Raw genomic sequence first — 26,261 nt, 5'->3', positions numbered from 1 at the left:
CCTCCTGAGTAGCTGGGATTACAGGCGCCCACCACCACCCCTGGCTAATTTTTGTATTTTTATTACAGATGAGGTCTCACTATGTTGGGCAGGCTAGTCTCCAACTCCTGATCTCAGGTGATCACCCACCTCGGCCTCCCAAAGTGCTGGGGTTACAGGCGTGAGCCACTGTGCCCGGCCTCTTTGTTCTTTGAATTTCTGCAGAATCTGTACTCATGCCACCTCTCTTGTTCCTGATATTGGTAATTTCTGTCCTTCTCCTCCTTTCCCTGGGCCCTCCCCCATCAAGTTGGTGAAAGGTTTATTGATATTCTTATCAGGATTATTGATATTCTTAAAGAACCAAGTTTTGGTTTTCTCAATTTTGTTCTATTATTTATTGTTTTCTGTTTTATCAGCTTCCACTTGATGTTTACCATTTCCTTTCTTCTGCCCACTTTGGATTGAATTTGCTTTTCTTTTTCTATTTTCCTTAAGCTGAGAGCGAGGTCATTGATTTGAGACTTTTCTTCTTTTGTTTTTCTTTTTGAGACCGAGTCTTGCTCTGTCGCCCAGGCTGGAGTGCAGCGGCGCGATCTCAGCTCACTGCAACCTCTGCCTTCTGGGTTCAAATGATTCTTGTGCCTCAGCCTCCTTAGTAGCTGGGATTATAGGTGTGTGCCACCACGCCTCACTAATTTTTGTATTTTTTGTAGAGATGGGGTTTCTACCAAATCCTGGTAGAAATGTTGCCCAGGGTGTTCTTGTCCTCCTGGGCTCAAGCAATCCTACCACTGCGGGCTCCTAAAGTGCTGGGATTACAGGTGTGAGCCACCATACCTGGCCAGTTAAACCATATTTCTTATTGGCAGTACATAGTTGGGCTTTGCTATTTTATCAATTAGACAACCTCTTGTTGGGGGTGTGCGGACAGGGTCTCACTGTTGCCCAGGCTCGAGTGTGTTGGTGCAATCACAGCTCATGGCAGCTTGGACCTCCAGGGCTCAAGGGATCCTCCTGCTTCAGCCTCACAAGTAGCTGTGACTACAGGCACATGCCACCACGCCCAGCTAAATTTTTTTTTTTGGAGAGATGCATTCTCCCTCTGTTGCCCAGGCTGGTCTTAAACTCCTGGACTCAGGGCATCCTCCTCTACCAGCCTCTAAAACTACTGGAATTACAGGTGTGAGCCACCATGCATGGCCCCTCTGCTTCTTAACTGGGGAGTTGAGCCCATTGATATTTAACGTGCTTACTGGTATGGTTAAGTTAGAGTCCGTCACCTTGTTACTTGCTTTCTATTTGTCGCATCTGTTCTTTTCTCCCCTTTACTCTTTTTTCTGCCTCCCATTGCGTTCGTGGGAAGTTTGATTCATCACGTCATCTTGTTCGTTGGCGTTTTCGCAGTAACTCTTTGTGTTGTTGTTTTAGGGGCGGCCGTAGGGTATTAGTGGTGAGCTTTAGCGTCCCGCAGTTGACTTTGAGTGACTGATATTTCCTCTTTTTTATGGGTCACCCTTTCCTGCTTCTGTGTCTTTTTGATAATTTTTTATCGGAATGCGGACATTGTAAACTTTAACTCGGGTGGGAGCTGGATCCTTTTATATTTCCACAAATATTCCTGAGCTTTGTTCTGGAATGTAGCTGTTTATCTGCAAGCAGTTTGATCCTTTCAAGTATTACTTTTACCATTTGTAAGGGAGGTCTGGAATAGTGTGGGCTAACTCTTCCCCACCATGGGGGCAAGCTGTTTCTGAGCACCCCACCGCTGTGCGTGATAGGGTTTTCTGCTGTGGCTGGTGGGAGCAGACACAATTCCTAGATCCATGCGAGCGCCCGGCACTGCCCAGCACTGGTCTCTCTAGTCCTTTCTGAGAGTGCTTTCCTGCCTTGGGACCTTTCCCCTGGCATGTGCTGATGGCTCCGTCCCTAATACTCCAGGGGACTCTCCAGTCTCAGCTTCTCTCTCTGGGCAGCTCTGTGAGCGTCATGAACTTCAGCTGCCTGGAGACCCCCAGCTCTGCCTCATCCGCTCAGGGACTCTGTGGCCTCCATCTCAACTCCCACTTCCTGCACTGAAGCTTGGAAACCCACCAGAAACTGCACAGGCAGCGAGAGGCCCCCAAGGCCAGTTCCCAGCGCGGGAAGCACATTTGTGCACCGCCCACGTGTGGGGTCTTGAGAGCCATTGTGTTGTGTGTTTTGTCTGTTCTGTGTTGGTTGTTTCATTGTGTTGTGTGTTTTGTCAGTTCTGTGTTGCTGTTTGGTTGTTTCATTGTCTTGTGTATTTTGTCTGTTCTGTGTTGCTGTTTGGTTGTTTCAGGCAGGAAGATAAATCCAGTCCCTGCTACCCCATCTCAGCCAGGAGTGGAAATCTGCCTTTTAATGTTGGTGGACATGTTTGGGTAGACAGAAACTTGACATGGTGAAGTAGTGAAATGGGCTGAGCTGCCCCTTTTTTCCATCGTGTTTCCACTGTTCTAAAGCCCGAAACATTGTTCCCCAGCGTGAAAGCAGATGAGTGTGCACCACGCATCTCTCTAGCTTATGTATTTATGTATTCAAGATGGAGTCTCGCTCTGTTGTCCAGGCTGGAGTGCAGTGGCGTGATCTTGGCTCACTGAAACCTCCGCCTCCGGGGTTCAAGCGATTCTCCTGCCTCAGCCTCCCCGGTAATTGGGATTACAGACACCCACCAGCATGCCCAGGTTATTTTTTTATATTTTTAGTAGAGACAGGGTTTTGCCATGTTGGCCAGGCACGTCTCGAACTCCTAACCTCAGGTGATCCAACCGCCTCGGCCTCCCAAAGTGCTTGGATAACAGGCGTGAGCCACCGTGCCCGGCCTCTGGCTTTATTTTTAACCTTTTTTTTTTTTTTTTTCACATGTCATGGCCTCTGTAATTCACCTGGACTGTATTTTGGCATTTGATGTGGAGAGCAAATCACACTAACCCAGTGCATACCTAATTTTCTTGACCTCTTTTATGAAATATCCCCCCAGCCTTCCTCGACCCTGCCACCCCGAGGTTCCCGTGCACACGTAATATTGCGGGATAGGTATTGTGGAATGAGGATCAGTGTTACAACCTACAGAAGATGTGGTCGTGAAGTCAGGAGTCACAGTCTCAGAGTTGACTGCGCTGCCTTGTAGCTGTGTGACCTTCGGGATTTTGTTCAACCCCCTCTGAGCTTCGGTTTGCTCTCTGGGAAGACTCCAAGGATAAGAGCATCTACCTCCTCAGCCTGCTGTGAGAGTTACGGGGCCTGGGCCAAAGACGCTTTGTCCGACTGCTGGTCCGCAGGGAGCTCTAAATATGAATCTGCTACATCACCTTCACTTCTGAAATCTGCTCTGATGTTCCAAATGTTCTTGGCCGTTCCTCCGTGTTTCTCCTGTATGAATTTCAGCTTCTTTTTGCCAAGTATCTCCCCACCCCCGCCCACCCCCACCCCCAAATAAACTCACTAGAATGTTGGTTGAAAATCTGATAAGCCTACACATTGATTTGGAAAGAAATGATTTTTTGTAAGAGTCAAACTCCCTACCCATTTTTTTTCTTTTTTCTTTTTTTTGCAAAAGTTTTTTCTTACATTTGTCATTCAAGTTTGTCATTTTCTTGCTACAGACTCCAAACACTTTTCAAGAGGACCATCGCTAAGTACTTTATACTCTTGTTCGGGTTTTTTTAGAGTAAAAAGTGTTCAAATTCTACCTTATCTTCTAGCTGGTGGTGGTTGGAAAATAATTTTAAAAACGGATTTAAAATATGTATTTTGCATCTGGCCGCGTTCCTGAATTCTCTCATTCTTTCTGAAAACTCTTCCGCCGACTCTCTGGGGGCTCCTAGGAATGTGCTGTTTTGGCTCCTCCTTTCCAGAAGTTATACGTCTCATTTCCGCCTCACATGGCTGGCATTGTCCTTCGTTTCCAGACCAGGGTCGAACAGTAATGGTAAAAGCAGGCATCCTTCTTGGGTTCCTGTCTTGGACTGGAACGCCTTCGTGTTCCAACAGCAAGGGGAGATAAAGGAAGTGCTTATTTATAGTTTTCTATAGTTTCTTGAGCTTTCGTGTTGTTTTGCTTTCAGAGACAAGAATTGACTTTCAGCAAATGCCTTTCCCCCTATAGTTAACAATCAGGAACTATTTAAACTATGCCAGGAGGCGTAAATAAAGTTAGGAAGAGCCCCCATCTACCCAGCCCCCACTTAGCTTAAGAAAAACAACATGGCTGGGCACAGTGGCTCAAGCCTGTAATCCCAGCACTTTGGGAGGCTTGAGTCCAGGAGTTTGATACTAGCCTGGGCAACACAGTGAGTCTCTACAAAAAATACAGAAGTTGGGACCGGGCACGGTGGCTCACGCCTGTAATCCCAGCACTTTGGGAGGCCAAGGCGGGTGGATCACGAGGTCAGGAGATCGAGACCATCCTGGCCAACACAGTGAAACCCCGTCTCTACTAAAAATACAAAAATTAGCCGGGTGTGGTGGCGGGCGCCTGTAATCCCAGCTACTCAGGAGACTGAGGCAGGAGAATCGCTTGAACCCAGGAGTCAGAGGTTGCAGTGAGCCGAGATTGCCGCTGCACTCCAGCCTGGCGACAGAACGAGACTCCGTCTCAAAAACAAAAACGAAAACAAAAAAGTTAGCCAGGCATGGTGGTGTGTACCTGTAGTTCCAGCTAGTCAGGAGGCTGAAATGGGAGGATCACCTGAGCCTGGGAGGTTGAGGCTGCAGTCAGCCGTGAGGGTGTGAGTGACTGCACTCCAGCCTGGGCAACACAGTGAGACCCTATCTAAAAAAAGAAGGAGGAGAAGGAGAAGGAGGAGAAGGAGAAGAAGGAGAAGGAGAAGGAGAAGGAGAAGGAGAAGGAGAAGGAGAAATACAACATGATGACTTCATCTGAGTTGAGTGCTCTGTGCAGCTCCTTTGCGATGGAATCCCCTCTGCTGGCCGGGACCTTTCATCATAAGTGTGTATTCTCTATATCCAGGTGCATGTGATATTTTAAAATATAAAAATATTGTATTTAAATGTCATGTAAGTAGCGTGAGTTTTCCTTTTGCAACTGTTTCACCGCCACCCCAGTGTGGTTGCTGTGTCCGGGACTCGCCATTGGTGACTCACAGCCGCAGGTCAGTTTTAATCGTGTAGAACCCATCTATGAATACACCACAGTGTACCTGTCTGTTCTCTTCTTGGTGAATGTGTGGAGGTTTTCTGATTCTTTGCAGTGACCAACAGCAATCTGTACCCAGCAGTGCAAATGCCAGACTGAGGGATGCACCCTGTGCGCTGGCCGAGATGTCATTGGGTGCCATTGTGGTGTTTTTTGTTTTGAGACAGAGTCTCGCTCTGTTGCCCGGGCTGGAGTGCAGTGGTGCGATTTTGGCTCACTGCAACCTCTGCCTCCCAGGTTCAAGGGATTCTCCTGCCACAGCTTCCCAAGTAGCTGGGATTACAGGCGCCCACCACCATGTCCAGCTAAGTTTTGTAGTTTTAGTAGAGACAGGGTTTCACCATGTTGGCCAGGCTGGTCTCAAATTCCTGACCACATGATCCACCCACCTTGGCCTTCCAAAGTGTTGGGATTACAGGAGTGAGCCACCATGCCTGGCTGTTGTTCTCTATTTTCAAGACACCCTTTTAACTTTATAAGTAATCAGTCAGGTGGTTCTTTGAAACTGAACATACTGGCCCCCGTTAACTTTCACGTTTGACTTGGGCATCCAGTGATAATCCTTGTCTCAATCAGTGATCCCATCAGTGGTTGCAAAACAGTGCATTCTTAATGCTGTCGTTTCACCTCCATTGAGCTGGTGTTCTGCAAAAATGAACTTTTCCTTCTCCAGACTGATGTTTATATTTTGTTCATCCACTTTGCAGTTTTAATTTAGTTTCCCCTTTCATGCATGTGCTGACAATTCAGCTTCGCTTCTCTGCCAGCTACCTGTTACCACCTCTCGCCCATTTTTCTATTCAATTGCTTGCCTTTTTTCTAATGGTGTCCTACCTTCTTTTTAGATAGTGAAAACTAATCCTTGATCAGTGATACGTGTTACAAACACCTCCCAAGAGATGGCTTGGTTTTTTTTGGCTTGGTTTATGGTGTCTTTTGATGAAGAGAAGTTCACTTATTAAAGACCTTAGTTTTTTCTTGTTGAATTTACCAATCTCTTTATTCTTTGGTTTGTGGTTTTTATATCTTGTTGAACATATATTCCTAGCTGGGTGTGGTGGCTCACGCCTGTTATCCCAGCACTTTGGGAGGCTGAAGTGGGTGGATCACCTGAGGTCAGGAGTTAAAGACCAACCCGGCTGATGTGGTGAAACCCTGTCTCTACAAAAAATACAAAGATTAGCCAGGTGTGCTGGCAGGAGCTTGTAATCCCAGCTACTAAGGAGGCTGAAGCAGGAGAATCACTTGAACCTGGGGAACAGAGGTTGCAGTGAGCCGAGATTGTGCCACTTCACCCCAGTCTGGGTGACAGAGTGAGACTCTGTATCAAAAAATAAAATAAAATAATAAGTGGCGCGATCTCAGCTCACTGTAGCCTCCGCCTCCCAGGTTCAGTTGATTCTCCTACTTCAGCTTCCCGAGTAGCTGGGATCACAGGCACCCGCCACTATGCCTGGCTAATTTTTTTGTATTTTTTGGTAGAGATGGGATTTCACCACGTTGGCCAGGCTGGTCATGAACTCCTGACCTCAAGTGATTCGCCTGCCTCGGCCTCCCAACATGCTGGGATTACAGGCGTGAGCCACTGTGCCCGGACCTGTCTTCTGTTCTTAGTTGACCAGAATGTCTGTCTATGAGTGATGGTATATTTTATCCAAATTATTATTTAGTCTTTACATTCTTTATGTGTTGTAAACATGAATCACTACGTCATTCAGTTTTCTGATGTAAAACTATTATCACATTAAAAGAACTCTCAAGGCCGGGAATGGTGGTTCTCACCTATAATCCCAGCACTTTGGGAGGCCGAGCTGGGAGGATCACTTGAGGCCAGGAGTTTGAGACCAGCCTGGGCAACATAGTGAGACCCCATCTCTAAAAAAAAAAAACCAGGTGTGCTGGTATGTAGCTGTGGTCCCAGCTATGTGAGAGGGTGAGGTGTGGGAAATCGCTTGAGCCCAGGAGTTTGAGGCTGCAGTGAGCCAGGATCTCACCACTGCACTCTGGCCTGGGTGACGAAGTGAGACTTCATCTCTTTAAAAAGGTAAAACTAAAAAAATAATAATAAAGGACCCCCTTGGTCATAATGTAATTTAAAAAATTCATACTGTTTTTTGCTTGGTAGGAGATTTAACTACTGGTTCAATGTCTTTTTTTGTCTTTGCATCCCTGATTCGGAATGCAAGATCCAATGTCTTTAAAATGAATTAGTCTATGCAGGGTTTGAACTTCACTTGGAGTCCATTCCATGTTATATTTCTCCTGGGAGTGGGCTGTTTTCCTCAGTTTTTAAATTGTCATAAAGTTGTTTATGGAATTCTTTCACCACAATGTCATCTCTGCAGCCTTTGTCATGGCGTTCCTCTTTTCGTCGACGTGGCTTATTTGTGTCTCTTCCTCTTTCTGCTAATTTTGTTGCCAGATGTTAGACTATTTATTAGTTTTTTCACAGAAACAATTTTAAATTATTTATTTATTTTCGAGCCAGAGTCTCACTCTGTCACCCAGGCTGGAGTGCAGCGGCGAGATCACGGCTCACCGCAACCTCCGCCTCCTGGGTTCAAGCGATGCTCTCACCTCAGCTTCCCAAGGAGCTGGGATTACAGGCACCCACCACCGCACCTGGCTAATTTGTTTTTATTTTTTGTAGAGACAGGTTTTCACCATGTTGCCAGGCTGATGTGGAACTCCTGGGCTCAAGTGATCTGCCGTCCTCGGCCTCCCAAAGTGCTGGGATTGCAGGCGTGAGCCACTACACCCGGCCCACACAGCAGCGATGTTTAATTTGGTTGATCTTCATCAATTTTTATTTTTCATTCTGTTAACCTCTTACATTTCTTAATTATTTCCATTCTTCTCTTTCCCTTGGTTTTAGTGTTTTGTTCATCTCCGAATTTCATAAATTAGATGCATACTTATTAATACTTTCCCCTCTCTATTTTTTTGTTGAGGGTAATCCATACTTTGTTTTCTTTGTTTTTTAGTCTTCCCCCTTTCTGATGTAAGCATCCAGGCCCCCCGTGTCCCTCTGTCTTGTTTTAGCTGCACCCAGGGCTTTGCTCTGGGTTCTCCCATTCTCCTTCAATTCCAGCCTCGCCCACTCTCTCTGACCACGTCCTCCCTGATCCCTGCGCGATTCAGGTGTGTTTTTACTTCCTCACCCTTGCTGAAAGGGCCGCCTTCCACTTAGTTGGGTTCTGACTTGGCTGCAGAGGGCAGACAGTTGGCTGGGGCATTCTTGTGTCCGTGGCCAGCTTTGGTCACTGTCTCCCATGCGTCCTCTGGTTTGGAGGCTCTGCTTCTGTCCCTGTCTGTTCCACCAAGCCAAGTCATTTCGTTCCAGTCCCAGACACCTCAGCCTGTGCTCTGCGGTGAGCACGAGCTGCGTTGCGCACTGGGATCACGGACTCCTTTTCCCTTGTGATGCTGCCACGGGCTCCCACCGCACTCCCAGTCCCAATTGTGGAACACGTCGGGGACGGAGCCACTGCCCATAGGTGGTGACCACCTCTGTCCCCAGCATAGCTGCTTGCCTCCTGTTCATTTGGTGCTCCTTGGGGGCCTTTCAGAACCAGGCAGCACAGCAAGACTGGCGACATCCAACCAGCAGATTTCACCTGGGGGTACCCCGGTTCCCACCTTTGCATTACCCAGTGAATACGCCTCGTCAGGCACGGTGTGGCTGAGACTCCCGCGTGCAGGCCTGCTGTGCGGGTGCAGGCTGACGGTGCACATTGGTGTGTGTTGTGGGGTCACACACCTGGGATGATGTTGCTGTGTGTGTGTCTGTGTGTGTTGTGTGTGGGGTCACACACCTGGGATGTTTCTGTGTGTGTGTGTTGTGGGCGGGGGTGATATTTCTGTGTGGTGCGTTGTGGGGGGGGTGATGTTTTTGTGTATGTGTGTGTGTGTTGTGGGAGTTGATGTTTGTGTGTGTGTGTTGTGGGGGGTGATGTTTCTGTGTGTGTGTGTGTGTTGTGGGGGGTGATGTGTGTGTGTGTTGTGGGGAGGTGTTTGTGTAAGGGAGGTGATGTGTGTGTGTATTGTGGGGGAGTGATTTTTTGTGTGTGTGTGTTGGGGTGTTTGTGTGTGTGTGTGTTGGGGGTGATGTGTGTGTGTGTTGTGGGGGGTGATTGTGTTGTGGGGGGTGATGCGTGTGTGTGTTGTGGGGGGTGATGTGTGTGTGTGTTGTGGGGGTGATGTGTGTGTGTGTTGGGGGTGATGTATGTGTGTTGTGGGGGGTGATGTGTGTGTGTGTTGTGGGGGGTGATGTGTGTGTCTTTTGTGGGGGGTGATGTGTGTGTGTGTGTGTGTTGTGGAGGGTGATGTGTGTGTGTGTGTGTTGTGGGGGGTGATGTGTGTGTTGGGAGGGTGATGTGTGTGTGTGTGTGTGTGTTGGGGTGATGTTGTGTGTGTGTGTGTGTTGTGGAGGGTGATGTGTGTGTGTGTGTGTGTGTTGTGGGGGGTGATGTGTGTGTTGGGGGGTGTGATGTGTGTGTGTGTGTGTTGTGGAGGGTGATGTGTGTGTGTGTTGTGGGGGTGGTGTGTGTGTGTGTGTGTGTGTGTGTTGTGGGGGGATGATGTGTGTGTTGTAGGGGGGGGTGTGTGTGTGTGTGTGGAGGGTGTGTGTGTGTGTGTGTGTTGTGGGGGGTGGTGTGTGTGTTGGGGGGGGTGGTGTGTGTGTGTGTTGCGGGGTCTGCACACGTGTAATGGTATCTGGAGGTTCTGTTTTGTCCTCCAGGTCCTGGCCTCGTCCCCATCCCCATCCCAGGCTGAGGAGGCCGTGCTGTGCTGCTCCCCCTTCCCTCCCTCCTTGGCCCCCTTCCCCAGCAGCAGAACTCCCAGATGTGGCCGCCCGCCCCCGAGTCTTTCTGGGGCCCGTTCTGGACTCCAAACCTTCCTCTGTGAATATTTTGCTGTACAAGTCTCTGCGTCTTGATCCAATTTCTGTGATTTATATTTTCCATAATTCTCTCTGGTCAGGATTTTCAGATTTACGACCCGCATGCGCTCTGCCGTCCTGCGTTCTGGAGAAGGCCGTCTGTGTCTTCCCCGCCTGCTGTGAGCTGGGAGTGTGCTCTCCTGCACTGCCCCCACCAGGGCCTGGGGTGCCCCTCACGCGGGAGCCGCTCCCGCCTGCCTCCACCTTTCTGGGGGGTGGCAAAGTCTTCCTTGCAGCTCTGCCCTCCTCCCTCACCCCCTCCTGAGGCAAAGTTCCTGTGTCCCCAGTGGATTGACTGGCACAGAGGGACGGGGTCTGGGGCTGGGGGTGTGGCCTGCAGATCCCTGCTGCAGAAAGACCCCAGGGAAGTGGAGAGCGGAGGGTCCTACAGGCTCGGGCGGGGATGGGGCCCGCGTTTTAGAGGGAAAAGCCATGGGCAGCATCTGATGGGCATCCAGGCACCACCCTGGCCATAGTAACAGGTGGTACGTGCTGGCCAGTGCCCTCCTGAGCTGGCCCCGCGGATGGCCAGGATGCTGTGCCCTTGGCTAGCCCCTACCCACATCCCCCCCGTGTCCCCCAGGGCCCCCCATGCAGAAGCAAGTACACACTGTGGAAGGGGGTCTGCGGCTTTATTCACAGGCCCCAGGGGATAGAGGCAGCAAGGACAGAGATGCGGGGGATGCCCTGGGATGGCCTCTTCACCCCCAGGATTGTCAGGGAGCCCCTGACAGGACTGTGGGGGCTGGAGGATGTGGAGTCCCACGGGCGGCCCTGGTGGGCACGAGGGCGGAGGGTCTCTGCCTCGAGGGGCCTTTCTGTCCTCTCTACTTCCAGCGCCCGCCGACTTTGCCCTTGGCTGGGGTCCCAGCCTTCTTGCTGCTGTAAATGGGAAGCAAGCGATCCTTGAGGGTCAGGACCTCTGGCCGTGCCCCTCCTGGTCCTCCACTCTGGGTGGACGCTCAGCCTGACCCCACGCTGCTCTCCGGGCACAGGCCCGGCCCAAGCTCTCGGTGCACACCCAGCTTCAGTCCAGGCAGTGCCCACTCACCTGTGCCTGGCGGGCCTAGGTCATTAGTGTGGTTAGGGAGCTGGCACGTGAGCCCAGGGCACCCTCCCTTTGTCCTTCCTTCCTTGCCTGAGGTACCACTGCAGACAGACCCCGAGCTTGGGAAGACTGTCTTGGCAGATTTCACTTGGGCTCGAAAGAGTCCTTGGCCCTCCAGACAGTGGCCTCTGAGGGGTGGCGGTCCCAGGAACCTGCCCCGTTTGTCTGAGGCCTTCACGTGGCCGAGAGCCAGGAGGAGCTGGGTTCGGGTGAGGGATGGAGGCAGGAGGAGGACAGGTGTGCTCCGGCCCGCGAGGCCAGCCCCTTTCAGACGCGGCTGCTCAGCAGGACGCCTGGCTGGCAAAGGCCGTGCCCTCACACACGTTCCTGAGCACCCTCAGCACATGCACACGTGCACACACGCAGGCACATGCACACCACGTCGACTGCCCGCCCTCAGAGGGGCCTGCAACGACCCCTGATGGCACAACAGTGAGACGGTGAGGTCGCGTGCACCAGGGAGGAGCCTGCCCCGGGCGCCACAGGGAAGCCAGGGCTACAGGAGGAGGGAGAAGAATTCCCAGAAAACATTGAAACTCCAAGTAGCCCCCAAACACCGCGATCCTTGGAGAAAGGGAACTGGCTGCGCAGCTGGGCTCGGTGACAGGATCCCCGGTGTTGCGTTGCCGAGGGCACCCTGGGTGCAGCCCTGTGCGGGTGGTCAAGTGGCTGTGCCAAGGGATCCCACAGCCCCCCGGGACACGATTTTATGGACGAGGCGTCACCATCCTGAGGAGTCCATGATTTTGCCCAGCGTCACAGAGGGGCTGGTGATGAAGCCCTGGCTGCTTAACTTCCTGTCCTAGGTCTTCTTGGAGGGTGGGACACTGGCAGATACCCCGGGGCCCAGGTTGGCTACACCAAAGGCCACCGAAGCAGCCCCTTCTAGGGTCCCCTGGCTGCCCTCTCCCTGCAGCCAGTGCCAGACTCGGGGCGAGGGCGTGACAAGCAAGCCCCATTGGGTTCCCCCCTCCTGACTCTGCCATCCCCCAGGGCTCCCCTGCATGCAGGAGAGGGAGGAGGCTCCGGGTCCCTGGCCACAGGCCTGTGCATGCTGGCCTGGGTGGCCTGACCGGGTTAGTCTCGTTACTGCCCGCCCAGGCCAGCCACCACCGGCCCTTGTTAGGGACTGGCGACAGCGGCCGACCGGGAGGGCCCCTGTGCCCAGCGCGGAGTGAGGACAACAGGGCTACTCACTGCTTCTGGGCCTGGTCGATGCGGCTTCTGAGCGTGGTGATCTGTGAACAACATGAGTGACTCACTGCGACGACCCAAGAGCCAGGCCTGCGTGTACTGGGTGAAGGCCCGTCTCCACCGCAGGGTGGGCTGGGCTGAGCGACCCAGGGCTGCTGGGCCCCCACGAGGGCTCCTCGGCTCCCTTACTGTCTCCTGGCTCCTTGTGCAGGGGGACACTGTCCCTTGGCCCTCGGGCTCGTGCCTGGACTTACTCTCGCCAACCTGTACTGGCCTGGACTGCCACACACAGCAGCCCGTAGCTGGCCACTTACCTTCAGCCTGCGGCAGGATGTGGGGCAGGGGGCACGGAGCATGGATGAGGGGGTGGGGAGGGTGCAGGTGAGGCCTGCAGACCCCTCCTTCCCAGCTGCAGCTCCCTTCAACTGCTGAGCTCTGAGCTCGTGGGCCAGCCGCTCCTGCCCTCCTGCCTGCACCCGGGGGCACTCCGTGGCCGCTGCTGGCTTGAGGCGGAGCTCCCGGGAAGGTGGGGGCCCTTTCTCGCTTGCCAACAGGGCAGCGGCCACTGGGAAGCCCCCAGCTGCAGGCACGAGGGGAGAGCGGGGGCAGGAGGAAGGCTCCAGGCCCCCTGCCACCGACATCCTGAGCGACCCAGGTTTTTGCCATGCGAGAGGTTCACCTCACCGTGCAGCGCACACCCACGGGCCTGGCCCAGGGCGGACCCGGCTACTTACAACTTGGCCAGCATCTGCACTCTGGCCCGGACATTCATGATCTAGAAAGACCAAGATGGTTACAAGACTGGATGGGCAGCTGAAGCATCAAAGCTGTGGGCTAGCTTGGCCTGGTGATGGCCCTCCAGGCTCTGCAGTCCCTAGGGACCCGCTGTGGCCGCATCTATCCAGAGCCAGTGTGGGTCCCTGACTCAGCTCTGGGAACACAGCCTGGGTCCTGTGCAGTGAAGCCCATCTCAGGGCCAGCCCCTCTGGGAGAGCCCCGAGGGTGAAGTCAGGGCTGTCCCCCATGCCTAGACCCCCTGGGGACAGCTCTGGGAGGGAGTGTAATCATCCTGCTTCTGTGGGAGGGGCGCTCGCGGAAGCTCGGGTGGAACAGGTGGTGTGCGCAGAGCCCCTGAGAAGGTGCTCGGATTTGCCTGGCTGGCTTGGACGGGTCGTCCCGCACCCCTGCACCCGAGTGGAGCACAGGCCCCGTGGGCAAGCTGCTCTCCCCTGGGGCCTCTGGCGGTGCTGGAGGGTGGACATCGTGTCCTTGATGGTGATGCTGGAGTGTCTGCATTTGCCCCAAGCACACAGGTCATCCACGGCTGCGCCCCTCGCCCCTGGAGCCCACACGGGTGTTTGGGAGGGTGGGAAGCAGCTCGGCCTCCATCCTAGCTCCCACACTGCACCCCAGTCCCTGAGGCCACCCAGGCAGGCTGCCTTCCCCAGCCCCAGCTTTGCCTGCAGCGATAACGCCTGCAAGGGATGGGGGCTCTGCTCCGTCCCCGAGCGGCACAGTCTCAGGCCCCCTTTTCCAGCCGCAGGGTGCAGCGTGTCACCCCTCTCTGCCTGCCCTGAGGAAGCAGATGTCTGGGGCCCCGGTGGAAGCCAGAGCCTGGGTTTGCGGAGGAGGCTCTGTGGAAAGGACGCCCTACACCGGACAGCCTCAGTGCCCCAGGGCTGAGCTCGGTGATGATGGGGACTTTGTTTAAGCTTAAAGAGGTTCAGAAAATGAACCCTGAGTCCACTCAGCCATGGCTGCTCTGCCATGACAGTCCTCATGGCAGGGGTGACCAGGGCCGCCCACAGGGGTCAGCTTCATTGCTCAGGGTGCTGCGTGGCCAGCCAGGAGGACGGGCTCTGGCCACAGTCCCCATCAGGAGAGCAGCCTCAGCCAGAGGTCAGTGGCGACAGCCTGTGTGGGCCTCTCAGGGCCCAGGGCCCTGTGATGGGCAGGTCCAGAGTTTGCTCAGGACGCAGGGAGTGGCTGCTGTGGCTGGTGGGTGAAAGCTGCTAGGGCCCCAGGGCCGGAGGTGCCAGGACTCACATCATATTTCTGGCGTTTCAACTTCTCCCCAAACTCGAACTTGTCGGTCTCCAGCTGGTGCAGGGTCTCCCAGAGCTCCTTAGCTTTGTCCCTGGGGCAGAGGAAGGGGTGAGGCTTTGTTGAATAAGCCCCAAAGGCGGGGCCGGGGCCCTGGAGTCCTCCTCCAGCCACTGAGGAGCACAGTCCTCGGCGGCTTGGGGAGCAGTCGGCAGCCCCGCAGCAGCCACCCCTCACCTCAGTTTGTCTTCACTGAGGTGGTCGATGTTGAGCGGCTTGCGTCTCTCAGCAAGAATCTTCTTCTTCATTTCGCGGGCCGTCTGCTTCTTGCCTCTCTTCTGGTCAGCCTGGAGGGGACAAGTCCAAAGAGAGGGGCCTGGTTTCAGGAGGGCGCAGTGAAGGCTGAAGGCTGCCACCATGCTCCCAGCAGCGGCACTCACCTTGGCCAGGTAGCTGCTGTAGTTGGCTCCCATGGAAGACAGAGCTTTCTTCTTCTTCAGGTCGTCCTCTGCCCTCCTCTTGGCATCCTCCTCCTCTCTTCTGGCCTTTTCCTCCTGTGGAGACCCCATCCCCAACACGCTCAGGGATGGAGAGAGGGCTGTGCTTTCTGGGCAGGCTTTAGGGACCCACCCTGGGCTTAGAACTCTCTGGAAGGACCCACCCTGGGCTTAGAACTTTCTGGAAGAATCCACCCTGGGCTTAGAACTCTCTGGAAGGACCCACCCTGGGCTTAGAACTATCTGGAAGGAAGCTCCAGGTCTTGGCCAGGATTTGTTGTCTTGCAAGGGGTTCTGCAGGGCGTGGGGGACTTAGCCAGTGGCTCTGATCATTGGCCAATGACAATGGGAACCCCAGGAGGAGGAAGGCCTCAGTCCCCTGCATTTCTCTGGGCCTGGGGTTCATTCGCTGGTGAGACAGCGGTAGGGATGATGCCCTCCTCACCGCCAGTCTGTTCTGGCGCTCCCTCTCCTTCTCTGCACGAATCCTCTGCTGCTCCGCTCTCTCCGCACGGCGCTTCTCCTGCGGCCGGAGAAGTGCGTCTGCTTAGCCCTGTCCCCAGGTCCTCCGAGGGTGTCCACCAGCCCCTGCTGCAACCTGAACTGCCCCACTCACAATTCTCTCCTTGAGGGCGACCAGCTCCTCCTCCTCCTTCTTCCGGGCTTCAAAGTGGCTGTCGATGAGGGCCTGGAGCTCCATTAGATCTTTGTTCTGACGCTTCTTCTGGATGTCCTGTGGGCAGGGGCAGTGGGCGTCAGCCCCACCCCTCTCTCCAACCGCTGCCCTGCCTGGCCTGCCTTGCAGCAAGAGGTCCCTTCCCTTGCCCCAGCAGATAAGCCCTGAATCCCTTGGCCACCATGAAAATGGCAAGTGGCAAGGAATGTTTCCCCTTCTCCACATTGCCACGGCTGCTATCCTCATAGAGGCCAAGGGTGGCCTGATTTCTGAGCCACAGAGCAGGGATGGTGCCCAGCCATAAGCTCCTCAGCATCCTTAGGATGAACTGGCCCTGACTTGGCTCTGTCATCATCCTCAGAGATGCCCTGCATGGGCCTGGCAGAGAGAAGACTGCTGAGTGAGAGAAATTGTTGGATAAATAGAGAGGCATGTGAACAGATGAACTGATGGATGGGTGGATGAGTGAGAGAGGATGGAGACAGATGACTGGGTGGATGGATGAATGGATGGATAGGTAGATGGGCAGAGGGATGGATATGTGGATTAATGGTAGAGGATGTGTGGATGGTGGGTGAGTGGCTGGGTGGGTGGATAGATGGGCGGGTGGATGGGAGGATGAATGGGTGAATGGGTGGGTGGGTGGGAGGGTGGATGAGTGGATGGTTGCATGAGTGAGTGGATGATACATGGATCAATGGATGGATGAGTAGATGAATGAGTGGTATGAATGGATGGATGGATGGATGGTTGGGTGGATGGGTGGGTGGGTGGGTGAGTGGATGGATGGATGGATAAATGGTTGGGTGGATGAGTGGGTGTGTGGGTGAGTGGGTGGATGGATAGGTGAATGGGTAGAGCTTATGTGGGTGGGTGGATGGATGGATAGAAGGATAGATAGAGGAGAAGGGAAGAGAGAAGTTTAGTTTTAGAGGGATTTCCTCTGGTCCAGGAATAAGTTATGATAGAATTGTCCGGACCCAGGAGGCCCCAGCTCTGGCTGCTTGGGAGGAAGTGACCATCTGAGGCCTGGCTTGGAGCCCAAAAGCTGGGGTGTGGGGAAATCGTGGCCGTGTTGACCGGAGTCCTGTAAACTTACATCGAAGTCCACTTTCTCCCCTTCTGGAATCTTAGGAGCAGTGAGTCTGAAGAGGAGACGGAGAGGCCCATGAGCAGAGACCCGGGAACCCACCCCAGAGGGTCAGCCTGGCGCTTTCCCCGCTTGCCCCTGCTGACCCTGGTGCCCTCCTGCTCTGGCCCCTAGCTGAGGATGCCCCGCCCAGCGGCACGTTTGCCCCAGCTTTATTCTTACGGGGTTTGTAGCCCACCGTCCTGAGAGTGGCTTGAGACCCTCAAGAATGCTTTAGCTTTCAGCGCTGCCATCTGCCTTTCGGCTTCCGGCCATTGCCAGTGTCACTGCACCCCAGCTACCAGGAGGGCACCTCCGTTTCCTTCTCAAACAGATAAACAGACACAGCCAGGTCGGGTGAGAAGCTACAGCCACTGTGGGTGGCGGTGGTCTCCCTGGGCAGGAACGGCCACTGCGAGCCTGTGCCTTTCCCCAGCCCCTCTTTCATCTTTCTCTCTGGCAGCCCAAAGGAAGGAGGAGGGGGGCTGGGAAGAAAGCAATCTGGAGGGGAAGCGAGGCCCCTCTCCGGCTGGGTGTGCAGTCCCCTCCTCTCACCAATACATTCCAGATGCAGCAAAGAGTTAAAACAACAACCATTTTTTTTCCAACAAACCATAGAAGAAAGTGGAGCTAAATATCAATCAAAAACTGGAGGAGGAAAAGGTTTCCTAAGCTCAGAAGCACCAGAAGGTGCCTCTAAGGGAAAGAAGGCCAGATGACGCCACGCAAATGAAAAACTTATGTATGTGAAAAAAAAAAAAAAAAAAAAAAAAAACGGAAAATGGAAAGGCAAAAAAAAAAAAAAAAGACTAAAAAAATATTTTCAGCAAATACAGAGAAGACTTATATCCTTATGCAAACTGATGACTAAGAAAACACAGAGATTCTTCCACCAGGAGACAAATGAGCAATGGTCATGGCTATGAGTTCTCAGAGAAAAGACGACCCATCCCAAAGTCAGGGAAATGTTGGCCCCGAGTGACTGTTAGGGCGCAAAGCCAAGCAGCCATGAGGTGCCGTTTCTCATCCATCAGAGGCTGCAATGTAAAAGCACGTTCCTGTCCCTGGGTGAGGAGGGTGTGGGACACAGACCCGCTCACATCCCACGTAGGAGACGGCGTTGGCCAGGCCCTTGTGGAAAGCAATTTGGCAGTGGATGTCAAAGCCTTAAGAACATTCATACTCTTTGACCCAGTAATTCCAGTTCTGGGAATGTGGCCTACGGAAATAACCCTAAAGACAGAAAACGCTTTCCAACCGGCGTTATTTATGATAGTAAAATATTGGGGAAAGCCTGCAATAGGGGAATGGTTAGGAAAATTACGGTTTGTCCAATTGATGGAATATTATGTGGCCATTCAAAATATTTAAGGAGACTGTGTAAAAACATGGAAAAATACTTATGAATAGTGCTAAATTTTAAAAAAGCAGAATTCAAGGCTGCAGAGACGGCATGATGTTTGAAAAACAGGGCCGACTTTAAATCTTTTTTTCCAAGCGCTATGCATGGAAAAAAGGAAGAAATAAGGCTTTTTAGTTCTTTCTGCTCTTTTCCACAGTCTGGCTGGCTGGGTGGGAGAGTTATAGATGACGTTTTTTTCTTCATTTGACTTTTATATATTTTCCAAATTTTCTTTCATGAGGTGTTTTATTTTCATAATGAAAACACAAACAATTTTTCTAAAATGAGAAAATATCTCGTGATCTGGCATTACTGTACTTAAAATCACTGAAAAATACAGTGCAAAGGATGGGAATATGCCGGCTGTACCCTTCCGATGTTCTCACTCTTCTGAGGATCTGCAATGCTCCCCAAGTGGGAACCAACAGTGAGTTAAGACACTATGAGATTCCACCTCGCACAGGGCAGAACGCAGGCAACAGCACCCGAGAGACAAAAGGGTGAATCACGTAGCAAGTGCTGCGGCTGGTGAGCACTGATCAAAAGCAGAAAAGTCAGAAGAGGTGCAGTAAAAAAACAAACCCATGAAGTGCTCACAAGCAGGTGCCATGGGGACAAGATGCTCCGAATTCTGCCCCAAAGGGGGACAGGGGCCCCTGCACGGTGAGCTATTTCGGACACGGTCAAGGTGTCATTCTGAGGTGGGTTTCTGGGGTGGGTCTCCCACCTTTCCCCACTTCTGGACTCACTTTCTTGTCGATGTTCACATCTAGGGCTCTGGGAGTCCTCGCAGTATGGCGGGGCATGATGTGGCCCCCCGAAGGCCATGAGGTGTCGCGGTGGCCCGACTCCCTGCACCCGGCACCCTGCCTTCCTTCTTCGACTCTCTCCCTCCCACCTCTCCTCCCTTCTTCTGCGTCAGTAGCCTCCCCCTGCAGGAAGCCCCCTCTTCGTCTGCGCCGAATGACCCCGCGCAACATCACACCCTGCCGGGCCTCCAAGCCCATCTCCCAGGTGACCCTCATCCCTCCCACCCTGTGCTCCGAGCATCCCTCCGAATGCAGGCTCCAGGCATCTGGCCCTGGCCCGCTCCTCCACCCCCACCATGGAGCACACTCACTGGGCACCACACTCACTTGGCCGCCCCCTCCCCAGAACACGCCCGGTGCGGGGCCTGCCAGGACCCCACACTCACTTGGCCGCCCCCTCCCCAGAACACGCTCGGCGCTGGGCCTGCCGGGACCCCACACTCACTTGACCGCCCCCTCCCCAGAACACACTCAGCTCGGGCCTGCCGGGACCCCACACTCACTTGGCCGCCCCCTCCCCAGAACACGCTCAGCTCGGGCCTGCCGGGACCCCACACTCACTTGGCCGCCCCCTCCCCAGAACACGCCCGGTGCGGGGCCTGCCGGGACCCCACACTCACTTGGCCGCCCCCACCCCACACTCACTTGGGTCTTGGTTTCTCCTCTGGTCCGCACAGCACCAGCGTGGGAAGAGGGACACCAGTGTGGGGAGAGGGACACCAGCATGGGGAGAGGGAGAGAGACAGCCCGGGTGAGACTGGGTCGCCTGGGGCCCTGGGGTCCCCCTCGCTGAAAGCTGCCGTCCTTTTCAGCTGGGTGTACCCCCAACCCCCAGAAACAAGAGGGTCCTGTTTCTGCTCTAGGCCTGCAAAAGCCCCTGGCAGGGTCAGAGGGGAAGAACTCAGGGCCTGGGGCCGGCAGGAAGGGTGAGGAAGAGGTAGGGAAGAAATAGGAGTGAGACAGGCAGCATCCTTGAAGGCTGGGAAGGGAGGAGACGGAGGAAAGAGGACAGGGGCCCAGAAAGAAGATGGGGAGGAAAGGGGCTCGGGAGAAAGGGGAGGGGGGCGCTCTGCCCGGGCTCTGGCACTGCTGGCTGGTCCCGCTTACTCCCCCTCCACTGTGTGGCAGAAGCTTGGAGCAGTGGCACCTGCGAGGCCCTGGCAGCCCGACCCCAGCAGCACGGTGCAGAGCAGCAAGGCCTAGCCCTCTGAGGCCCCCGTGCCGGGGGAAGAGAAAAAGGACAGAGGGAGAGGAAGGCAGGGCAGCAAGAGACCCCAGCCTGTCCTCTTTCCCTCGCGTCGGCTACAGCCAGGGTCCTGCACCTCCAGCGGCGGGGACGGGCCCTTACCTTCCGCGTCCTCCTCTGCGGTGTCTTCCAGGTGGCAAAAGGCACAAGCACACATGCAAGAGAAAAGCCAGCGCAGCTGCGGGAGCGGCGGGCAAGGGGCCTGTGGCGGGCAAGGGGCCCACCCCTCTCACTCAGACCCTCTCTTCCCCAGGGTGCGCCTATGGGGCCCTACAAGTGTCAAGGGGCAACGTGGGGGGCTAAGAGCACTGGGTCTCATCTGTCCCCCTGGTCTGTCCTCTTGGGTCTGGCAGGGCCAACCTTGGAATCTGAGACCCTCCCCACCAAGAGGGCATTGCAGCCGGGGTGGGTGCAGCCCCTTCGCTTGGTGCTTCCTGGAGCCTGACCCCTGCCTGTAAAGGCAGTGTTGCTGGGTGGAACCCAGCAGGCCATGGAATGACTACAGCCCTCAGGCCTCAGGAGCCTCCGCCGGCAACGTGATGTCTAACTCCTTGCTGGTCTCAGCCCCAGGAGCCCCTGCCTGAGCCCAGAATGTCCACCGCAGCCCCCATCCACAGGCCAGGAGCCCAGGTGTCCTCACCCCTGACCTCCCTGGGACCTGCCGTCTGACTGCCACATGGCTGCTGTCCTGAGACTGGGCCCCTCTGGGACCCCCCTGCGACCTCTCCCTGGCTTCTCTGGGGCCTGCCTGGCCTGACCTGGCCACCCTAGTAATGGGCGGCTTCTTTTAGGATACACTCGGCTCCTGGACCTGGGGTGGACCTGGCTGGCCTGGCCTGGCTGGGGCCCAAGAGGGGGGTCTGCTGCTGGCGTAGTGGCACCCGCCTGTCCTGTTCCTTCAGTCCCTGCTCTGGGCCTTAGGTAGCAGCAAGGCCATTGACACGCAATGCCCTCGGCCCTCCGAGTCTGGCCCAGAGCTGTCCCCTGCACTTGGCTAAGGCCAGCAGTCCTGGGCCCAGGGGTGGGGGTCCTGCCTTGCCAGTGCCTGGCCCGGGGTGCACTGGTCCTTGAGTCCTCCTTGCTGGCAGATACTTCGGTTGCCTGGGAGCCCCCACCAGAGAGCCCGCCAGCACTCTTGATTTTGCAAGTGGGCCTGAGGTCACCCCTTCCAGATGCCTTGGGGGACGTGTGCACCGGGAGTGAGCGGTGGGGCATCCTGAGTGCCACAGCCTGGCCAAGGGCCCTGAAGGAACGGCGTGGTGAGGATGATGAATGGGCTGCTGGCCCCGGCCTCCCTGATTTAGGGATTTTGCTGGACGCAGTGCGTGGCTGAGGAGCCCCCCCGGGTGGGAAGGCCAGCCAGGGGGGAGGGTGAGGTTGGGTGGGAGGCTGAGTGCTTGTGGGGAGCGACCACACGGCCAAGCAGCAAAGCTGTCCCGCGGCCCTGCCTCCTCTGCTCCTGCTCCACCCTCCCCTGCTGTCTGTCTGTCTGTCCGTCCACTGACCTCAGTGCTGGTTCCAGAGGGACCCAGCGACCCTGTCACCCCCATAGGCCATCTCCTGGACCCCTCCCTGCACGGCTGGAGTCCCATCCCCCTCCTAGCGTGTCCCTTCTTGTCCAGGGGCCTCTCTGAGGCTCGAGTCATGCAACAGCTCAGGCCCAGCAGGGAGGAGCCCCTCAGCTCCACGGCCCGTGAGTGGGGGGAGCTGAGAAACGCTCCCCAGCTGGGGCCCCTGACTTGAACGTGCAGCTCTCTGACCTCCGCCCAGGGGTACGGCCAGTCCCACTGCCAGGAAGGCCAGGCCCACCCAGGGGGCCTCCTCACTCCGGGTGTGTCTGGCTCGGGCCCAGGCAATGGGTGGGATGCTGTGACCTGGCTGCGCCTTTGCACGCATGGCCCCTGGCTGTTCCGGGTCCCCAGCGTCCCCACCTTGGGCCTCAGCCTGCCTTTCTGCTTCACTCCACTTGCCCCTCCACCCTCCCTTCCACCTCACCCCTCCCTACCTTCCCACTTCTGGCTTGCTAACTGGAGCAGGGTGGAGGCCTCTCCCGCGCTCTTCCCACCCCACCCTGGCGGATCCAGAGGGTCCCAGTGGACCCCAGCACAGTCCTCCCAAGGCCTGCTCTGCCTCGGCCTCAAGGCTGGCCACCCCCACCTCCCACCTTCCTGTGGGCAGCCCGGGAAGAGCCTCGTTGTCCCCAGGCTATGGAATCAATGCTCTCTGCCTGGGAGACCCAGGGAAACCTGCACCCCGCTGACACCAGCGCTTCCTAAGCCGGGGTCCTCACTCTGTCCCCAGCCCAGAGGCCAGAACCGGTTACGTTGTTGGTGGCAAATGTCACAAGCGGTGGGCAAGAGGGAGGAAGTGAGAGAGGACAGAAGGGAGGACGGGGCTCTGGCCTGGAGGCTGGGGAGCACCAGTGTACCTTCTTGAACTTCCTCTGCAGAAGCAGCATCGTGGTGGGCAGAGAGGGCGGGAGGGAGAGAGAACCAGTGTGAGCGATGGCAGCGCAGAGAAAGGGGGGGTTGGCAGGGCTGAGGCGGTGGGGCGAGCAGGCCAGGCTGTGCGGGGTTACGCGGCCCCTCTTGTTCCTTCTTGGTTCCTGCACCCCCCACATGGCCACATGTGCCCATGTGGCATTGAAGTCATGCACGTACCTGGTTCATGAACTTCATGGGCTAAGGAGGCCACGGAACAAGAGGCAAAACCGCGGGTCAGAGGTCAAAGGAGAAGGGTCCGAGGTTAATGGAAAAGCGGCCCGTCGCCACTCGAGGCCGAGGGTGGGGCGCGTGCGGGGATCAAGCAAGACACGGTCAGAGTTAGCCCAGGCACGGCCACCACCCCAGTCCCATGTCCCCAAACCCTGCTGTCAGCATCTGGGAGCACCCCAGGTGGGGAAACTGAGGTGAGCTGTGGCTCTAGCCCTTGGTAGAGAAGACTCGGTACTGGGGCTGGGCCTTCCTTTGTTTGCCCCCATCCCGTCTGTCCTGGGGTGCCCCTGGAAGGGTGTCTGTGCCTCTGGCCGGGGCACCAAGGCCCATGGGCAAGGTTGTAGCCTGGCCAGGCAGCCCCAGGGGCCCACAAAGGCGGTGCTGGTAGCCCTGGGAGGCAGAGCCACAGACGGGCTATGGAAGGCATCCCCAGGACCCCCATTCCTGCCATCCCAACAGCTGGAGGCCCACTCTTTCTTTCCCTGATGGGATTCTTTCCACCCTCCTAGGGTGCTGGCAGCCCTGGGCACCAATGATGGCTCTGCCTGCTGATCTGGGCATAGAACCCCAGCCCTCCCATCTGCCCCCAGCCTGGGTGCACCTCAAGGGTCTCACAGGCAGAAGGCTTGGGGGGCTGGCGAGGGCACGCGCACGAGGGAGCTGACTGTGCCAGGCTGCAGGGTTCTGCCCGCAGCTGCTTTCTCTCCCCTCGCTCTGTGGTGTCCCAAGATGTGGTGGGGGGTCCTGGCCAGGCCCAGGGCTCAACGCTACCACGGCTGCTCACCCTGGGGTGGAGGACTAGGGTGGGCCTATGTGTCCCCTCTGCCCCATGCTTGGGGACGCCCTGCTGACCAGCAGCCCAGCCTGGGGAGTCCCTGGCCCTGCTGCCTGGGAGGCTATGGGGAAGGGGGCCCACCCTCGAAACCCCACGCCCTCTCTGGTCAAGCATTGGCCATGGTTAGTGGGTTACATTAGGGCCACATGTGGAGGCCCCTTGGCTGGCTGGTACCTCGTGGCTTCCCCACCCTCTCCCCCACCCCCACGTGGGCTCCAGCCAGGCCCCGGGCCCCACATGGGGACCAGAAGTCCTGTGTCCTCATACCTTCCTCATGGACTTCTGCAGCTGAGGAGAGCCAGGGGTTGCAGGTGGCAGGGGGAGAGAGGAGAGGGTTAGACAGGGGCACACGGCAATCCTTAGAGGCAGGGTGGAGGTCAATGTCGGGTGGGGCAGGAAGGCTGGGGAGTGGGCATGGGGGCCGGGGCCTTGGACCCCACTTACCTTCCTCCTGGGCTTCCTCTGAGAGCCGGAGAAGCCAGGAGCAGAAGAAGGCGGGGTTGGGGGAGGGAGGGAACAGAGACAGTGATTAGAGTGTACTCAGGCCGCAAGGACAGGAGGCCGGCTGGCCGGGAGAAGAGGGCCTGGGGCTCGCTTGGCTGGGGTAAAAGATGGGGGTCAGTCCTGCATCTCTGGCCAGCCTGGGGAGCACAGACTCCCACCAGCAGAGCTGGTCACTGTCAGTTGGGCTGGGCCCGGTCCCTGAGAGGGGTTCTGAGGTCCCTCCTACCCTCCCGGGGGCCGGGTATCCCCATGCCGGGAGGCATTTGTGCACAGAGGCCCTTGCTAAGTCCCTCTTTGCAGGTGACGCAAGTGAGGACGGGGACAAAACCCACAGGGCCTGTGGGAAGCCCCGGCTCTGAGTGCGCCCGGAAACAAGGCTGGCACCGAGGGGTCTTTGGAGACATGTCGCATGAAGACCCTTCCGTGGCCTTCCGTGGCCTCCCAGCCTACCCCGTGGCTGCCCCAAGAGAAAAGGTGGCTCCCCAGGGCCACAGTTCCCTCCCAGAAATGAGTCTTTCCACCTTTTCGGGAGAAAAAGAAATGTTTTGCTGACGTTGTTAGGGTAGCCAAGTGTTTTCAAAATATTTTCAAAACATAGCACTTAGGACTCCTCACAGGACAGCCCTGTCTGTTAAGGTTTCGTGAACGCGCTCCCCAGTTGAGCGGGTGCCAGGGATTCCAGGGCAGCGTCGTCGGCCTGAGAACTGCCGCCCCGCACGGTTCCCAGGTGCGCCCACGCCCGCCCACGCCTGCCCGGGCACGATGGAGACGCCCACAGACCACACCTGGCCAGCACAGGGAGGGGGCTCCAGGCTCCACCCAGGGTTACAGCACAGGGTAGTGGGTGGTACGGAGGGATGGAGACGCAGGGAGACAGAGACGGAGATGGAGGTGGAGAAATGGGGACAGAGAGGCCAAGAGAGACAGAGACTGAGAGAGAGAGGCAGGGAGAGACAGAGACCAAGAGGCCGAAAGATACAGAGACAGAGAGAAGCTGAGAGATAAACAGGCACACAGAGAGCCCAGGGTGCCAAGAGAGATGTGGAAAGGAACTGGAGAGAGATGCAGAGACTCTGAGATGCCGGGAGGGCAGACAGAGAGAGAGAGGCTGAAAGACAGCAGCACTGGGCACGGTGGGGCACCTGGTGTTAACGAGAGTGAGGCCCTCGTGACCAGCCCCAGCGAACCCCACACACCACGGCACACGGAGGGTGAAGGATAAATGAAGGATCACGAGTGCATATTAATCAATTAAAGAGACAGGGGTTAGTGATGATTTACTGGCTCATTCATCATTAATTAAGTGACAGCCTCATTCATCATTAATTAATGATGAATGGTGATTGTTAATGACTAATGATAAGAGAGATGGATGGTTGATTGATAAGCTCAAGGCGGCCTGGAGCAGCCTGGGGAGGGGGTTCTGTGAGTGCCACACGGGGAGGGGGTTAAGTTCTAAGGAGGGGCTGGGGGCTTCCAGCGGTTGCCGGAATTACCTTCTTCTTCGTACTGCTCTGCATTGGGACAGAACAAAAGAGGGGAACCACGTTAGAAGGGGCCGCCCGTGAAGGGAGGAGGAAGAGGAGGAGAGGCCAGTGTGTCCTGACCCTAGACAGGCCAGTGACTCCCCCTGGCCAAGGGTGTGGAATTGGGGGTCCTCGAGCCCAGAGGAGGTGCTGAGGAAGGCAGAGGCTCTGGTGATGATGGTGGCTTTTGGTGGGCTCGGGGGTCCTGGATGCCCACGTCCCACAGTGGGCATGAGAGAGGCAGAGAGACAGGACACAGCTTGACCCGCAGGCCCCTCAGGACTGTGTGGCCACCCGTCGGGGAAAAGACCCTCGAGGCCCCCAGTCGGACAGCTGTTTTCTGGGGGTCACTCAGAAGGCACCCATGGCATGTAGCCGATGTAGGGCTGCTAAGGGGACATGTGGTATGCACAGTCCAGCCCCCTGCCCAGGTGTGACCCTTCGTTCTAGAGCAGGAAGTAGAAGGAAAATGGGT

At 56.0% G+C, this 26,261-nt stretch overlaps 3 protein-coding genes across 7 annotated transcripts in view; 1 reads left to right on the top strand and 2 right to left on the bottom strand.

Moving 5' to 3' along the window:
• The window catches only part of CTSD (cathepsin D), a 261,837-nt gene that overhangs the window by 88,334 nt on the left and 147,242 nt on the right, over positions 1-26,261 (top strand). The gene's annotated exons all lie outside the window — the stretch shown is intronic.
• MRPL23 (mitochondrial ribosomal protein L23) overlaps positions 1-26,261 on the bottom strand; it is a 75,967-nt gene that overhangs the window by 29,967 nt on the left and 19,739 nt on the right. The window lies entirely within an intron of this gene.
• On the bottom strand, positions 10,719-25,786 carry TNNT3 (troponin T3, fast skeletal type). 5 transcript variants are annotated; one of them, XM_050758012.1, is made up of 14 exons: positions 25,757-25,786; positions 24,201-24,218; positions 24,024-24,044; positions 22,868-22,888; positions 22,636-22,650; positions 19,607-19,625; positions 16,721-16,766; positions 15,562-15,678; positions 15,391-15,468; positions 14,889-15,002; positions 14,686-14,795; positions 14,452-14,542; positions 13,140-13,180; positions 10,719-10,985 (listed from the first exon to the last, which is right to left on the bottom strand). In XM_050758012.1, exons 8-14 carry the CDS (start codon positions 15,643-15,645, stop codon positions 10,931-10,933), a joined length of 573 nt encoding a protein of 190 aa, XP_050613969.1. In that variant the 5' UTR covers positions 15,646-15,678; positions 16,721-16,766; positions 19,607-19,625; positions 22,636-22,650; positions 22,868-22,888; positions 24,024-24,044; positions 24,201-24,218; positions 25,757-25,786; the 3' UTR covers positions 10,719-10,930. The 5 variants fall into 5 exon arrangements, with proteins under 5 accessions (XP_050613969.1, XP_050613967.1, XP_050613971.1 ...); XM_050758010.1 differs by lacking the exon at positions 13,140-13,180 and adding an exon at positions 12,409-12,449; XM_050758014.1 differs by lacking the exon at positions 22,636-22,650.

This window comes from Macaca thibetana, chromosome 14 (genome assembly GCF_024542745.1).
Source record: "Macaca thibetana thibetana isolate TM-01 chromosome 14, ASM2454274v1, whole genome shotgun sequence".
Classification (NCBI taxonomy): Eukaryota; Metazoa; Chordata; class Mammalia; order Primates; family Cercopithecidae; genus Macaca; species Macaca thibetana.
The sequence above is the reverse complement of the archived record's forward strand: the minus strand, read 5'-3'. Positions and strand labels throughout refer to the sequence as shown.

Coding starts and splice junctions, on each gene's coding strand:
- TNNT3 (XM_050758012.1), bottom strand. CDS start 15,645: ATGGAGCTCCAGGCCCTCATCGACAGCCACTTTGAAGCCCGGAAGAAG. Junction 15,469..15,561: donor TCGCCCTCAAGGAGAGAATT/GTGAGTGGGGCA, acceptor CTCCGGCCGCAG/GAGAAGCGCCGTGCGGAGAG. Junction 14,543..14,685: donor CTCAGTGAAGACAAACTGAG/GTGAGGGGTGGC, acceptor CCTCTGCCCCAG/GGACAAAGCTAAGGAGCTCT.